The 18,469-nt window shown below is 39.0% G+C and overlaps 1 protein-coding gene across 1 annotated transcript in view; it reads left to right on the top strand.

Moving 5' to 3' along the window:
- LOC148532148 (cadherin-9-like) overlaps positions 1-18,469 on the top strand; it is a 323,550-nt gene that overhangs the window by 280,484 nt on the left and 24,597 nt on the right. Inside the window, exons 8-9 of the mRNA XM_088468270.1 lie at positions 10,716-10,852; positions 11,418-11,539. Of these exons, the coding sequence (XP_088324396.1) occupies positions 10,716-10,852; positions 11,418-11,539 (259 nt within the window). The remainder of the gene's footprint in view (positions 1-10,715; positions 10,853-11,417; positions 11,540-18,469) is intronic.

Raw genomic sequence — 18,469 nt, 5'->3', positions numbered from 1 at the left:
CAAGGTCTGAGAAACTAATAGGTAGTTTCTTGCATTTTACATTTGTAATAAGTAACTCCAAAATAATGTTAATGTCAATGAAAACCTAAAACTTGTCTTTGTCTCTTTCTTGAAAAATATATTGGTGTGGTTGCATATATTATGTATAAGATACATATAGATCAGGCTTCAATTGTGTGGCCACAAATGTTTGACCTACTATACTCTACTATACTCTAAATTATACCCATCTAGTCTAGGTCAGAGGTTCTCAAATGAGGTCCTCAAGGCACCCTAACAGTCCAGGTTTTAAGGATATCCATGCTTAACTATAGACTACTTAATTAGTGCCTCAGTTATTTTGATTTAGCCACCTGTGCTTAGCCCTGGATAACTCTAAAACCGGGACTGTTTAAGTGCCTTGGTGATGCATTTGAGAACCTCTGGTCTAGGTGCAAATTGTTCTTTCATTTACTCTAAGGCAAAGGTTCTCAAACTCAGGGGGTCATTTAGACCCGCTCACGAGTGCAGGACGCTTGCAAGCGGGTCAATGTTACCCCAATGCGCATGCGCACAACAGAGGGAGCTCTGTCGTGTGCATGTGTGAGACCCGGACAGTGACAGCCAAGCTGTCGCTCCGGGTCTCGCACCAAAGGGGGCATGCTGTCGATGGTGACTGACAGCACGCCCTCTTTGGTGGGTGTGCCGGGGGCATGGCTGCCAGATGGAGGCGTTCCCATGGGAACGCCTACCATCTGCGTCCGGCCCCACTGACATCACTAGTGATGTCAGTGGGAGTGATTTTGGCTCTGATAGAGCCAAAATCACTCCAGGGCTTGCGGTCACCGAGACCCTACCGCAGGGTCTCGTTGCAAGCCTGATGGTCATGATGGTCTTGACCATCGTGACCATCTTTTAGGCCGCTCGCATATGCTGTGGGTGGTCAACCACAGCTATGTGAGCGGCCAGGAGGCCGCGCCATTTTCAGGTAGGAGGGCACTGATTCAGAGCGAGCGCTCTGGTCAGAGCGTCCGGCTCATTCAGAGCGAGCGCTCTGGTCAGAGCGTCCGGCTCTGAATCAGGCCCTCAGTCCACATTGCATGTTTTCCAGGTCTCCTCACAATCACAAGTCAAATAATTAGCTCCACCTGTGGATCTTTTAAAATGTGTCAGTGAAAAATGACTACATCTGTGCCCCTGCTGGGTGACCTGGAAAATATGAACTGTGTGGAGTCCTGAGGACCGAGTTTGAGAAACACTGCTCTAAAGCACTAGTAATTTAAATGTTCTGAAAAAGTTTACAAACCTATGATTTTATTTGTCTTTTTTCTAAAATGTTTTCTGGTGTCTTTAACAAACAACTATATAAAAAGAGAATCTTTCTTTACATCATTTGCTGAGTCCTTCAGGATAAAATCATTTATACTATAGTAGTACTTCATCCTAAAATGTTCCAGTATTTCATTCTGAGATTTTTTTAATTGCTTTGTTCCAAAGAAAGACTAGTTCATAAAAGTGTGAAATTGTTCTTTGCCCATCACAAATTTAGGATGTAAACTCATCAATCATTAATTTAATTATTGTAAAAAATGAATAAAGATTAGCCTGGATGTTAAAATCATTCACATTGTCATTGAGCGACTTGCTGCAGACTCTGTTTTCAATCCCAATGTCAGTTTCTTGCAACATTGGAACTATAAGTGGGAGACTTTTAAAATGCTAAAAACACTGTATTTCAGTACATCTTTTTATGTATAGCAGGGTTTTTTGAAATGCACCATGCATAAATAGCAATTTCATGGTCCATTGTGTAGACGAACTGTGTGATCATTATTATGATTTTTTTAAATATTATTGTAGTTGCTCAAGATTTTTAAAAGTGGAAATGACAAATAAAAGGTACTTTAACACTTTAACAATTTTTTTATTCAATTGAACTTTACCTTTATTTTTCTCAATATATTGCTTTATTGTCAATTTATTTGTAACATGACTTGCAAAAGTCATATACATCAAAACTTATAAAAAGAATGAGCAAAAGACAAGCCATTAAAAATAGAGGTGTAGCTGGGGCGTGTTGGTGAGATTACTGTTAGGACAATTTGGCAGGCACTGGTAAGAAGAGACTTAACACATCACTGGCTCACACAGGCATAGTGCACAGGAAGACCCTTCTGGTGATTCTACTGTAGGTGCAATATAAAACCATGCTTTATTTTTTCTAATTTGTATGTACTACATATACTGTGTATATATATATATATATATATATATATATATATATACATACATAGACTCTGGCACTCCAGTGCTCTCTCTTTGATGTTTGCTCCCGTGCCCTCCCTGAGGGTCTCACACCCCCACAATATAGACAACAAGGGAAATTAGGTGGCACTCAGAAACTCCAGTCTTCAAACAAATAACCCCGTAACTGGGGTGTTTATTAGTGTGGTTGACTTTTTGAGGAGCGTCTCCTCTTCCTCAGGGCAAACAGTGTGAATATTCCGTATACAAAAAACCTTACGGTTTTACATGTCCTATTAAGACTTCTTAGAGATGATCTGAAATTTCACAAAACCTATTGAATTTCTGCCACTCAAACTCAAAGAATCAAAGAAATTCTGAAAATTAAGGCTGATGACTTAATGGATATCTTCTTTGCACAATACAGATATGGTATGCCATCACACATTGTGTTTAACTGCAAAATGGTAGAGCTGCTAATTCCCAGAATTCCCAAGATGGTGAAAGACAGATTGGTGCGGATGAGGGAATAAATAACTAGCACAGTTGGGAGACCACACAACTTTAGGGATTGGGGAAGTTATAGCAGCATGCAGGTGAAAATAGTGTACTGTACATGCATAGATAGAGTATGATAGTTTTAGAAATTATGGAGCTGAATGTGTGTTCTGAATGAGATGGATGTATGGAGACCAAAGGATGTTGGTACCCAGTGGCATTGTTGTGGTGACCAAATGGGAAGATTGAGGGCACTGAGTGGAATGTGTGTGCAACATAACTTCTCAGATCTCAGTTGCATAAACTGCATATGTGTATTCCAATGAGCACACTATTCTGTGAATTATCAGTGAAGAGGTGAAGATAGTGTACATGCATAGACAGAGTATGATAGTTTTAGAAATTAGGAAAAAATAATGTGTATTCTAAATGAGATGGACAAATGGAATGAGAAGGATGTTTGTACCCAGTGGGGTTGTTTTGGTGACCAAATGGGAAGATTGTGGGAACTGAGTGAGATGTGTGTGCTCAGACCTCAGTTGCATAGACTGCATGTGTGTAATCCAATGAGCACATATTTCTGTGAATTAGCAGCTCAAATATTTTGTGAGAGACAGCAATCTCACTCTGTGAGAGTGATGAATCTGCAGTTAACCACAGGTTGTTATGGCATACCATATCTTTATTGCACAAGGAACATGTCCATTAAGGCGTCAGTCATAATGATAGGATTTTTATTGCTTTTTGAGTTTGATTGGCAGAAACTTAGTAGGTTTTGTCTAAGAATCCTTAAACGGGACATGGGAAACCATAAGGGTTTTTGTCTATGGAATTTCATAGCTTTTTTATCATTTATTAACCATCATGGTTTGGAGGAGCAAACTGGGCAACCGGCAGGGGAAAAGGACAACAAAATGGTACTACACAAGCATGGGTGGATTAGGGGACAGCACACAGGAGGTGTTTTGGGAGTGCAGAATGATACAAGGCTGCGGGGGCAAGCTGCAGGTATGCAGGACAGTGGCAGCAGGGGTGTGGGGCAGTGCACAGGGGCATCAGCGGGTGACAGTGGGGCTCATTTGTGCTGTACATTCACTTGAGAAAATCAAATCAATAAGACACAGATGCATGGATGTATCAGGAAGATCCATCCATGCATCTGTTCAAAATTTGATTATGTATATCCAAGGAACCCCAAAGCTGGGCTGAAAGCACCCCTGGAAGATGGGTGCCGAAGGGCCATCTCTTGCACCCCTAGTTAATGGGTGCCAGGTTGATTGTATACTGAAAACAGTTAAAATATTGTCTTTTGCAGGTAAACTACAGGTCTCAGCAAGCTTTTTCCCATGCTAGTGCTTGTGGAACCACAAGTTCTAGCATGTGAGGCATCAAGAGCCACTTGGTACCTGTAGTACCAGTGGGCATCACAGCAACCTATGTGGAGGTATTGGTGGATTGCTAATATTTCTGCTGCCTCATAACTACATGCTCAGATAAACACCTCATATTCTAGAAGTATACTCTTACATTGTTATTTATGTGTTTTTGCTTGTCTTATTTTTGTGTGTTTTATATATGGCCATTTGTATGTAATATTAAATTGTAATTAAAATGACTGATGTACAGTGTCTCCAATCAGCAGCACTTTTTGTTATTCTTTTCTCTTGGTTTTTACTGTTAAGAATTGTGGTAATTACCTCTACTAAGAAGCTGCATCATAGATTGTTTAGTAAGAATGATATCTCCATATTCTGATCAGGTGCCAAGGTGTACATATTTTGTTGTTTGTTCTGACTGGTACCTGTAGTACACCTGTAAAAAGAATATTAAAATAATTAAAAAAAATTATAAAGTTTTTTAAAAATAATTTTTTTGGCTGCACATTCACCTGGGGTGCAACAGCCATTCAGCTCTTTAGTGAGGCTGCTGCTGCCCCAGGACTTCAGTTGTCTTCACCTGGTAAGGGCCAACCTGCCAGGGCTTTTGGTGTCTTCACCTGTGAGGTGGCAGCCAATTAGCTTTTTTGCATGGCTGCCTTCTCCCCAGGGCTTAGGCTGTCCTCTTCAACTAGTGGGCAGCAGTCGTTAAGCTCCTTTTCTAGCAGCCACCCACTTGGACCTGTAGTTCCACAGCAAAAGACAACATTTTTATACTATCAATTGCACCACCCTACACTATCAATGCTGCACCCACCAGCCAGGGATGTGGGGTTAACCATGGGCAATCAGCATAAGCATGGGGTGCCCTGGAGAAGGGGTCCCCAGCTGACTAGTGGGCAGAGGTAAAGCCTTGGCTGGGGGAACCTTTGAAAGGGTTCCCCAGGCTGTGGAATAACCCCCTTCTACAAAACGTTTTGTGCTGGTACTGGAATTTACAAGGCAAACCTGCACATTTTTACCCTGTACTTTCAGAACCAGGATCATCTCATAGCCTAGTGCTGGTTGTACTCAATATAGGGAACCCATACATAATTAATCCCCTGTATTTTGGCAACCAGGTCTGGTTCTTAAAAGCCTGATGCTGGTTTTGCTTAATAAAAGGTGACCCCTATATTGTTTATCTCCTTTTTTTAGCACAACCAGCACTGGGGGCCAAATGTAATAGGGTGAGAGTTAAGAAAATGTGACAGTTTAGCAGTAAACTCTCACATTGGTTGAGTTTTATCTTCAAAACGGGAAAACATCTGAATGTGATTTTAAATCGTGAGAGTTTTTTAAGTCTAAAAAAACATGCAAGTTCGCTCTGTTACTTTGTTTTTGGACTCTATTACATTGGCAAAGTTTAAAAAGTGTCAGAAACTCTCACTTTTCTAAACTCTAACCCTATTACATTTGGCCCTGGGTCTCCAAAGCCTGGTGATGGTTGTCCTTTTGGGGAGGGTCCACACCATTTTTTTTATTTTTATACAGATTTTCATTTCTTTTAACACAGCAGCACAGACATATCTCACTGGTACCATCCATGAATCTGTGTTTATTTATTACACACAGATGCATCCTTATGGATTTTTCTGATACGAGCCTACATCTGTCTTCTATTGCACATGATCTAATAAATAAGCAAATCATTCGATTATGCATGATAGATCTTGTGTGAATTTTAAAAATGGCACTGAGGTGCCATTTTTAAATTAGGCACCACTGCCAAACTCTGCAGATTGTCTGGCAGGGACTGGACCATCTCATATCCAGGCTTGCCGCCAACACAGCACCACTGCTAATGCATGCACTACTGAAGGGTCCCGCCAATAATGCCTGCACCACTGTCACAGATGTCCATACTCCTGCAGGGTCCCTGGCACTATAAACTCTTGCTGCCTATGTCTGGTCCCAGCCCCCGCTAATGTTTGCTACCTCGGCTGGATCCCAACTCTGCTACTGCCCACAAAGGACAGCAATCTTTGTGCACTCCAGTGAAACCACAGTGAGTGCACTCCCTGCAGGAAGTGACCTACTGAGGGTGTGCAGCAAGTGTTAGCTCCTTACCTCACAAATGCTCAATTTTATAGATAATAGTTTAAAAATGTTAACTTTCTCAATTACCTAAACACCAAAAGACCCTATACTGGAACAAGAGCTACCAAATACAAAAAACCCTAAGACTGTATTCATCCTTTACCCTCACTTAAGCCATCAAAAAATCCACCAGAGACTATAGCAGAAGAGTGGTCCTAATTGAGAAGGCCAAAAAAACTGACAGTTGGAAATTTAGATTTCTCCCAAATCCTCATTTTTTATTTTTGTTTCCAGAAATTTTGCATGCAGCACCAAGCCACAGTTCTAACTATTCATGCCAAATTTTAGCTCCATGTCTCCAACAGTTTTTGAGGTGTAACCCCTTAAACACCATGCCCCCTTAGGAATTCTCTATGGGAGAATTCAATTTATTTCGATTTAACCTTAAGATAAGGGCATGCCCGTGCCCTTTTAAAATATATTTCCTATGCAGCAAAATTGTAATGGCAGCCTCAGTGAAACCTCATAAAGTACCAACACCCTAGGCAGCTGCCCAATATTCACTCTGGCTCTGGGTCTAGCATTGATTACATCACCTCCAAGGTGTTGTAAAAATATGTCCTTTTTCAGTTATAAAGCAAACACTGGAAATAACTTGCAACATGCACAATATCCACTTTTTGTAATTATTGTTTGGATCCTGCCTGGTAATATTAAATAGTCTTTTCTGCAGATTATCTCTTTCCCCAATGCATTATTTTGAATACAATTCAAAGTACCCATATTAGTGTTTTCTACTGTTTATTATTCTAACCCAATATATCCCCATAGCTCAATCCACTGTATCAAAATCATCAATGCCATGGTCCTTAACTCATGTGACATAATGTAAGCAACATGAGTTAAACTACTGTAGAATTCACACCACCATAGCATTGCCAATTGCATTGGACCATGTGGGTTCAGAACAAGTCCAGTCAGAACTACATATGTAATCAATTAAAATAAAGGTGCAACATTGGAATAACAGATACATCTATATACACCAAAATACAGGAAACACATTGTTTTTGCATAATGTGCCAATATACTAAACAAATTTTTTTTAACACTTTGGTGTAAAGCAGGGGTGGGGAACCTTATTTCTGCTGTGGGTCATTTTGATATATATAACATTATATGGAGGCCACGTCCCCTTCATCTGACATCACAAGGGGGTGGGGTCACAATCGCTGGTGATAACATCAATGCCCAGAGCATCCTGAGGATGCTCCGGGGAGCTGTAAAGACAGTGGTGTGACTGTCTGAAGCATCCTAAGGATGCTACAGTCAGCATTGCTGCATAGATTCTGGCTGCATGGTTCCATTCTAGGCACCCTGCTAGCCAGATGAGGATAGCAGATAAAAGCTCTGAGTGCCAGACCAAATTGTTCTGTGGGTGTTATATGGCCCTCAGGCCTGAGATTCCCCATCCCAGGTGTAAAGCATCATGTGCCTTTAGCAAATGAACCTTTGGATTTGCCATCAGATAATAAAGATGTTTTCTGCTCTACAGACAGCATTATTAGGGTATGTAAATCCACATTCTTACATGTAAAAATGGAGGATTCATCATGAAAATATCCACTGTGATGTTACAAAACAACACCTGCATTGTGCTTTTCTACTATTTGCAAATTGACTTTTACATTTTTTTTATATTCTGCATGTGTCACTATTCTATTTAAATTAACATGTTTAAAACTGAAAAGACAAAATGAAACATTTAAGAATACTAGTGGTGTATTTTTTCTTAGTATGTTGTGTATGTACATCACAAAAATGTATATCTCTTTTTATTGTATTACATTTTTGATAGTTATAGGCATGCCTAGAGAATAAATATTGGAGCTCTTTTAAAGGTGGACACAATTCTTGTTTAAATTCACAAAATAAACTTTTTTGGACTGTAAATGCATATGACAAAACTGTATTCCAGTGTCTATTAACATTTGTGTATATCTTACACTGGTTGGTCCTTAAGTAAAATGCTTCTAGAGTCAAATTACATAATAGTGCAAAGCAAATAATCAATATCACTAGATCAAAATAGCAAACACTAAAGTTCACAGTATAATATTATTAAAAATAGCAATTGAATAATACAATAACATTTAGAAGTAAACAAGTTAAAAGAAAATTATAATGTAAAAAAAAAAAAAAAATTTAAATCAATAATAATCCCACTGTGTGGTATCCAAACTTGTTTCACTTTTCACAGTCAGCTTCCTGAAATAATGTGATGTACTAGTCTTTATTTATTTAATTTTTTTAAATCCACCCTCCAAAAGCAGTTTCTTAAATAATTAGGCTCTGTGGTTTAATATTACACAAAATCCAGAACAAGGGCATTAGCAGGAAGTAAGTTGTCTAAGGAGAAACCCCCAAGTCATGTAATAAGGAGCAGTTAGTAATGTGCATAAAAATCTCCCAGATAATATACAAAGTTGAAGTGTATAGAATATAGCATCATTCCAATGGTAGTAAGTTATCATCTTAGTTTGGAAACAATGTCCCAGGGATCTTCAGGTTTTGCTAATATATGATTACTATCCTTAGATATAAGGAAGAGTCTCACTGGAGAATGTGTGTTTCTTTAGGTTGTACAGTTGTGTTGTAGAGCACTCTATGTTCCAATGTGTCACTGAATGCTACATTTAGAGATGCCTGGTCTATGTTCCATAATTTTGCTGAGGGTTGTAAACAACACAACAGATTTTGCAAGTACAGTACATAAAAATAGACATTTGAAAAAAGGTTTATTATAACAACAGTACCCAGTATATCAAAGAATTACATAGTACATCTCCCCCAACACACACACACACATTGGGTATAGCTGCTACTACCTAAAAAAGAGCATCTTTTATGCTTGGTTTGACTGTATAGCAGAGGTTCCCAAACTCACTTCTCAAGGCACAATAATGGTCCAGATTTTAAGGATAACCATGCTTGACACAGGTGACTTAATTAGTATCTCAGTATTTTGATTAAACAATCTGTGCTCAACCTTGGATATACTTTAAACCTGGACCTTTAGGGTGCCTTAAGGACCAAGTTTGGGAACCTCTGCTCTACACTAATATCTATCTTCCTGCTTCCTCACACTGAGGTTTTCCTTATATACTGTAGTGTCACCGGCCCAGCCTGTCATAGCATAGTACTCGTAGTAACTGTTTCAAATATATAAAACACCATTCAGCATCCCCAAATTGAGAGGAATGTAATTTTTTTAGTTATTGATTCTATTTTTTAACAGAAAGACACAAATTATTTATCATCAAGTTGGAATTGTACCTCAAGTTTGCCTCTATATGATGCAATGCTTAAAGCATATTCTATTATACTGTACTTTAAATATATCCTTATGTGTATAGTAAAATTTACATGATTATTTTGAATTGAAGAAATATGCATGTACATGTAAATGTATTTAGTTATCATATTTTATAGTTGAGCTTACAATGAAAATGAGTTAAAAGTTTAATGTTTCTGAATGTGCCTATGGTTGCTGACCAACTGAGGCTGATTTGGAAATGGTGTATGTGTCTTCTTTTTTATAGGTGTGGTCATATGAGGTTTTTATAAAATATGTTTTTCTTCCATATCAAAGCATTTATTTCTACATGTTATTAGAATTTTTTTTATATTACTACTTTTGCTCAAAGTCAGCACATTTAATATTTGGATGTACTTCAAGCAACTATTCTAATACCTCTAATACTTAAACATCTCTGGTGATGGAAAAATGACAAAGAAAACTATTAAATATTTTAAAAAGTGGGAAAATAAACATTTTCCTTCAATAAAATATGTTTTTTTAGTAGTAGTTTAAAGATGTTTTTGCTCAAAACACTTTCTGTTCCAAGCCATATCTTCAAATTAATTGTGTATCAAACATATATTAGCACATTGTATGTAACTGGCATAACTATTGATATATAACATTGTATATACAGTTACTAAATGTCCCCCACTACTTCTCTAAATTCCTTCCACTTTGCATTCTCTCCTACCCTCACTAATCTGTAATTAGTTTGTGCATTGAAGCCCACTGATAAATATGTACATTCCACTCCAGTCTCCATGTAAGCCAACAAAACAGCTCCATTACCACTCTACACCTATCAACCGATTTATTTAAGGCCACCTAATTCCACCATTTCTGCTCCAGCCTGCTTCTGTCCATATTCTCAATTCATGCTGCCCATCATTTCTTTCTCATTTTTATCTATTTTCATTAGAGGGTAATCTGTCTTAAACAGGCTCCTTTTACATCCTGTTTACTTTATATCTAGTCTTCAGAAGATTGTTGAAAATATTATTTTTTGTATATGTATTTAAGACTATGATTAAATATTATTGATACAAAATAAAAATGTGTCCCCTTTTTATGTGAAAGGTCAATTTATCATTGTGACAATTGCCTGAGTATCATTAATACTATCTACAAAATCACTTTAGAGTATTATAATAATTCAACCATTTCTTTACAAACAGATATAGTATTGACCACAGCACAGACCTGGAGGGAATATTTAAAATAAACTCAGGGAATGGGTCTTTAACTTTAGACAAATCTCTTGACCGTGAAACAACACCATGGCAAAATATAACAATATTGGCAACAGAAACAAGTGAGTTAGCATGGTTCTTTTTCCATTTATTTTTCAATGCCATATAACATCATTTAGACTAATGTTTAAAATATTTATATTTTTCAATAAATATTTACTTGGTTACAAGCGAATTACATAATCAGTTTGCTTTGCCCATATAAACTATTCAAATTCGTAAAATTACACCATTTAAGTATCAAATCCTTTTTGTACATGTTTAAAAAATATGTACAATTATATATAGTTATTTTTGAGAATACAAATATTTTACAGTTTAAGTAGTTGATTAATAACTCTGTATTTAATTTATTAGGCATTCAATTTAAGAGATTTCTAGTTTGTAAAAAAGTCAAACCTGTTATATGCTGCATAGTTACATTTCATTACATTATACAACCTTAAAGAAACCATAATTGTTATGTAACAAAAAATACGTGTAATGTATCATATACATTTGATCAAGTTCATGATACAGTACAATTATTAACTAAAAAAAGTTAGCTACTGTATTTAGCAGACAAAACATAACTTGACGTCATATATTTTATTTGTTTGTGAGTCTATAATTTCTTTTTTTTAATAGAAAATCTCAATCTCAGTGGACACGTTCAAGTGTATATTAAGTTACTGGATATTAATGATCATGCACCAGAATTTGCACAATATTATGAGACATTTGTGTGTGAAAATGCAAAGCCGGGGCAGGTAAATAATAATCTCTTAATTTACTATTTTATTAAACTGACTTCTATGTAATCTATACAAAGTATTCAAATATAGTGCTGCAAATATGTATGTCACTTACATGTACTTGCTATGCACTAGAGTGTGTACTATGCTTGTGTAGAGGATTTTTCCCTCTTTTCATACTTTGCAATCAGCTCCATGACTAGTTTATGTCTGTTATTGTTTAGGGTAGAAGCTAGTTTTGAAGGCACCATAGGGAAATTAAAATTAATTCACCTCCAGAATATCTAGTATACCTCGTCTAGTTGCAGTATATACTATTGGTGCTTATGTTGGCAGTAGTAGTACATTATCTACAAATGCTTATTTTTTGTCCTTAAGTTTAAGTACTGTAATTAATGACACAAAAATGGAGATAACATTTTAATCAATACATGATATCCTCTTGCAGACATCAGACCATAAGAAAAAGGGATAACCTCACACACATATATCAGGCTAAGTGCCGCACTCACATAATAAAATTTGCTAAATATCCAGGGGTGTCACCCATGACGTCCAAATGGAAAGTCCAAAAATAAAGAAAAAGTAAGGGGCACTCACCAGATTAGCACATAAAGTGACAAAAAAGTTTATTCCTCACATATTGAGCAGATGGATAAAACAATGTGGTCTCGAAGTTTTGATCCCATCAGAACCATTTTCAAGAGGCACAACCGTACAGCATGCACATCAGGAGATCAATCAATTCCTGCAGATCACATGTATATATATATATATATATATATATATATACGCAGGCTTGGACTGGGCTGCTGGAGAATCGGGTAATTCCCCGATGGGCCCCACTGTGTTGTAGTCAGACTCCTTGAAAGGGGGTGGGGTTTAGCAGCCCGTGATGCACAGTCACATGCTATCACTCTGCACAGAGCATGACAAGGGAAAGGAACTCAGGATGCCAACTTTTTGTTTAGTGAAGCATGTGGCACCAGCCCTATCACTGTGACTCACAGCCACACAGGTACAATCCTCTCTCCCTGCCCTTTAATTAGCAATCCCCAGTCACTACATACCTCTGATATCATTAAAGAGGTTTGTCTGCAATTGCTGTGTTTCCCCATGTTTGTTTTAGAACTTAATAGGCTATAAACTAGTTTATTTTATTCACCATTACTGATTATATAATAATGCATCAGGTCTGTGACTGAGTAAGAAAGATGGGTCACATGTATGCCTTATAACTTTACCACCATACATTAGCAAACTGTTTTTTCATGAATATACTCTTCAGGACTGTATCTAGGGTGGTGTTGCCGGTGTCATGGCACAAAGCGCAAGGTGCACTTGGATGGAACCGGCCACCCGCCACATTTTTTATTTGCTGGGCCCCTGCTGCTATGTATGTCAACAGCAGTGTGAGCCAGCATCCTTCACAGTAGCCACTGCCATCAGGCAATCTCCCTCAACTCTGCCTCTTCAGGCCGACACCTGCACATGGCACACTCTCTATAGGATCTGGGAGATGTCATGACCTCTCCTCTCAACACTCCTACAGTAGCACTGGCAAAAGTGAGGAACAGTTGTATTTGGGCATGCAGACACAGCAGCAGGTAGGGTCTGGTCCAGGCTGTACTTCAGTGACACAGACAGTGTCAGTCCAACTCCAAACACAGGTGTCAGTTACTCATCTTGTGCCTGGTCATAGGCCATGATTCAATTTAACACAATGCTGAATAGCCCTGGGAGGGAACTGCCGAAGCTATTCAAGTCAGCGTGCTGTTAAGTTGGAGGGTATTCATTCTGGTGACTTAACTTGGGTGTTTTGTCATGAGAACCGGCATTCTCCTAAAGTGCCAGCCGGACAACAGCACCACACTAAGCTGGAAAACATCTGCACAGCTGGCACTTTTGTCAGATTTCTCCTTGCATCCTCAGGACCCTTTAGTCTAGAGATGGGAAACCTCAGGCCCGAGGGCCATATAAGGCCCACAGAACCATTTGGTCTGGCACTCAGAGCTTTTATCTGCTAGCCTCATCTGGCTAGCAGGGTGCCTAGAATGGAACCATGCAGCCAGAATCTATGCAGCAGTGCTGACTGGAGCATCCTTAGGATGTCTTTACAGCTCCCCAGAGCATCATCAGGATACTCTGGGCATTGCTGTTATCACCGACAATTGTGACCCCACCCCCATGTGATGTCACATGAAGTGGACGTGGCCTGCAAATAATGTTATATATATTAAAATTGCCTGCAGCAGAAAAAAGGGTCCCCACCCCTGCTTTAGTCAGACTAAACATCACGCGGTGATTTGAATAGCTCCGTGATCTTGTGCCCAAGGCTATTCAACATCACATTGAATTGAATCATGGCCATAGACCTTTATTGACCAGGTGAGTGCTGACTAGATATAAGAGAGAGAGCCCCGGGGAGGTAGGGGAAGTAGGGGGAAAGTTGGTTTACAACATGACCTGACATTATATTAATTTTAAAATGATCTGTACTGTGCCAAGTATAAGGTAATAATGTAGAAGGTGACCAATGAACAAATCTGTTTTCTTGTTTTCTTATTAAAATGAAGACACAGGCCCTGATTCAGAGCTGCTCGCATCCAGCTAATGCAAATTCGGCAAAGTGACGCCATGGCAGGTGCTCACTCAGAAAGGCATTAGCATGCCCACTTTGGCTGTGCAAGCAATCGCTCTGTGTATGCAGACACCCATAAGCATTTGTTGAGACACCCACTAGCGTATGTCATCTCCAGGAGGTGTATTAAAACATTGGTAAATTGAGCACCATCAGCAGCAAATGCAGCGCTTGTGGTTGCCTTACCCTGCCGCAAGCACTGCGAGGACTTCAGTGTAAAAAACAGGCATGTGATGTGTACTATGACGCTGCCTGTTATTTATGCACACCTTAAAAATGGCATTGAAACACCAAGGCATGCCTGCATTCGCACCTCCACATCCCCGTTATTAGTGTCCTGCCCCTGTTACCAACCACAAATGGCCTCTCCTATCACTTATTCCACTGGGCTGTCTTTGCTGGGCGAGCGAGCGGGTTGCGATCTCACAGAGTAGTTTGCGCAGGTGGAGAATGAAGCATGTGTATGCCTGTTCTCAAACCATTGGGCCACTTGGAAGCACACAGCGCTAGCGAGCGGGTCTGATTGAGGTCCACAGTGTCATCCTGTGTCTTCATTTAAATAAGATGATGGCAAACAAGAAGACATTATTGGATATTTGGTGGTCACCTGCTACATTAGTACCTTAAACTTGGCACATTTAGGATAATTCTCATTTATTGAGTGCTGCATCTGGTTGGGGGCACCAATGCTATATTTCTCACAGGGCACCAGAATGTCTAATTACAGCTCGATACACCTAATAACTTTTCCTCATATGCTGTTGGTTATGACACCTTTTAGCTGAATACTCACAAACATATACTGGTGATCTCTTATATATGTAACCACGATTATATATCTATAAGATGATAACTGAGCATACTTTCCATATACTACAATGTTAATATTGGCTACAAACCAGTGACATCACTTTTGACCGAAGGTACCTGAAATTCAATCATGTAGGTTGTTTTACGGCTCTAATATTACAATTATTTGTCTGTTCCCAACCTTTGTTTATTATTTGACAATTAAAAGTTAAGTTTTAATCTATAAAATAAACATTTTCAAGCATGCCCCACTCAGAGTCTTCTGTCTGTCACTTTCACATTACAATAATTTACGGTAGCAGAAATGTAATCATGGGCATTCCTGGGTGGTGACTGGAGGTAAGAGAGGGGTGGCTCAAAAGAATTTTTGTTTTATGGGAATGTCGCTGATAGTGGTTGCATTCATAGATGCAGGATCGGTCACATAGTAGGCTAATTTCATATGGATAATCAGCATATTACAAGTGCAAGTTTTGATGGTGCAATGATGGTGCATCTAAAGACTGGGTAAGCATAATTTCATTATTGGCATCTTGGTCCTTGGACATTCGGATGCATGGATATGCATCAGGGAAAAGTTTTAATTTGAGTAATTTGCATAAAGGACTAGTCACAACTGCGGCAAAAGACACAGACATGGACATGGCTGCCCCTTGCTTTGGCAGTCTGGACAGAATAGCAGTTTCCCTGTTAGGGCATATCGTAGCAGTTGAGAATGTGTGTGTGTGAAATTAATCATAACGTTAATTATAATCTGTGTAACTGAACATGGAGGTGTCTGATGGAATAATAGTGGCAGACAGAGGTGTCTAATGGGATAATAGTGGAAGAAGGAATCAGTTGGGATAATAGTGGCAGGCAGAGGAGTCTGGTGGCAACATTGTAACATGTAGAGGAGTCTGATGGCATAATAGTGACATGCAAAATAGTCTGATGGCATAATAATGGCATGTGGAGGAGTCAATGTGCTGTCTTTGCAGGGGTTCAGTCTACTATTTTTTGTGCCATTTATCATGGTGTCTGCACCTACATCCTTGTGGATATATATTTGCCCTATGTACTGTATATGCCCTTTGACTTGTGTTTCTGTTCATTCCTGTCTTGTGGTGCCAGTCTATTAATCTCCATCACTATATTAAATTTCTCTTGTACATTAACAATGTAATTGTTTGAAAAAAGTATCTGATGGAATATAGCCCTCATGGAATGGGTATGTAATGCCAGCTGTCGGAGTGCCTCCTGTAACAATCCCGACAGCAGCATCCCTATGGCTGGTATCCTGACAGGGGTTGGGCAAGTATACTTACCCTCCCCCCTTCTCCCCTAACCTCCCTTCTTGTAGCCTAACCCTAACCCTCACCACCCTGCACCCTAACCGTCGCCATTAGTTCCTAAACCTAAGTCTCCACGTTCATGCCTAACCCTCCCCCTTAGAGCCTAAACCAAACCCCCACTACATTTGTGCCTGACCCTAAACCTCCCCACTAGGCATGCCTAACACTAACCCCCCCAAAACATAATGCTAACCAAGCTAACTGACCTAAATCTAACCCTCCCCCCCATGGCTAACACTAAGGGTGCCCAGGCTTACATTATTTCAAGCACTCGTCCTCCTGGATTTCGGTGTTGGTGCAAAGATAGGCATGGTATTTTACCACCTATATTAACTCTCTTGGTGGGATTCCAGCATTGATAACTACAGCCCCTCTCAGCATATCAATGGTTAAACAAATTTAAACTACACAAAATAATAAACCTTAAATTCAGTAACACATATTCAAAAAGGGATTAATGCTCAGTCTCAGTAGTTAGAATATTTACAGTAGTTCAATTTGAATCTCATAAATTAAAATCTACAGTAGTTTGGCATTTCTATATACACTATATTTTTTATTAATGTCACTCTGTGCAGTTTATTTATTAAACAAGACAAACCTTTAACTGACATTTTGGAGGTCTATTGCTAGTTAACTTCTCCTTCATCTGTTTGCACATATTATTGCCATGCCTCTCTGTTCACTGGGTACACCCTCTTTGGCAGATGGATATGCCCTTCAGTGGGCCTTTACTATTGCAATCACCTTGTGGGCCCTTCATGCCCCACTGTAAATATATGATGATATGTCAGAAGTCCTTCCTTGTAACAACCAGTATCCTTACTACACAGTGTTTACCACTATGTAGTACTGTTACAGTATGTATTTGAAGGAGGTGCACCTTGGAATAAATATCACAATATAAATAGAACAAAAACAAGAAAGTTAATCGTTAGTGGGGCACTCATGTACTTGTGATCTATACATCAAAGAAATGTGGGGATTCCTACAGCACTAACAATATAGTAGAGCTGCTCCAACAATGATTTTCTTGGTCTATCTGAGTCCATGGTGCAATAGGATAAAAATTTAAAACAGTGGCAAGAGTGCTACCTAAAGTGAATGATCACACTGATATGAGGTATATATATATATATATATATATATATATATATATATATGTGTGTGTGTGTCTGGTGACTTGCATGTAATCACAGAAAGTATAGTGAACATATACTATTTATTGACATATATGTAAAGAAAACATTAAAATTTGATCACAAAAAGTGGCCAGGTGGGTATATTGAAATCACACTGAAAATGCAAATGGTAAAAAGTTTGCTAGATGGCTGCTTTACCAGAAAGTAGAAAGTATGGGCATTGCTGTTATATAGCAGAGAGGTGATCCATGTATCCTCAGATCTGCAAGTCCATTTCTTTCCATGGTCTGGAGTCAACAGCAATGTCCCTCCTAAGTGGCAATGCATTTCGGGACTCTTATTCCAGAAGGAATCTGCACTGCATTTTTCTTTCTGGCTCTTGAGAGGATAACTTTCATATACAATATGGGGGTATTTTGGCAAATCTGCACAGAGGATAATTTTCATGTAAGTTTAATTATGCTTTAAGTCGGCCTCAGAGCAGCAGAAGAAAACGCTGTTGGTCACCTGATCTGTAGTTGTCCCAAGAAGCAGTCATTTAACAGAACACCACCAAACCTTGGTCTTTAATGTTTCCAGGAGAAATTCTTCCTGTCCAAATGGCAGCACACCAATAAGTATCACCTTCTGTGCACTTTAAGTTCCTCTTCTTTCCCCCTCAGCAAGATGTGTCTCTGTTGCTTTGCCTTGATTTTTCCTTTTAGTTTTATAAGCTCACCCAACAGAGAGACATCACATGGCTACTTGCCATAGCTGCTGCTTCTCAGGCTTCTTGTTGTTGTTCCCAGTAGCCAGGGATAGCAGCTTCTCAATCAGTATCCACCCCCAACCCTTTTACGTGGGGCATGTAAAGAGGAAGGCTTTGCAAGGGGAAACATAGCTGCTGCAGTCCTATTTGTGGTTGTTGTGGATGTGTCAGCTCCCACCAAGTTCTTGTCTGTTTAAACAAAGACTGTTTCAAATGTGAGAGTCCTTCATGCCATTAGAGTATGCAGAAAGATGATAATAGATATTGCTC

The sequence above is a fragment of the Taudactylus pleione genome, unplaced genomic scaffold, assembly GCF_031769625.1.
Source record: "Taudactylus pleione unplaced genomic scaffold, aTauple2 ptg000083l, whole genome shotgun sequence".
Taxonomy (NCBI): domain Eukaryota; kingdom Metazoa; phylum Chordata; class Amphibia; order Anura; family Myobatrachidae; genus Taudactylus; species Taudactylus pleione.
The sequence above is the reverse complement of the archived record's forward strand: the minus strand, read 5'-3'. Positions and strand labels throughout refer to the sequence as shown.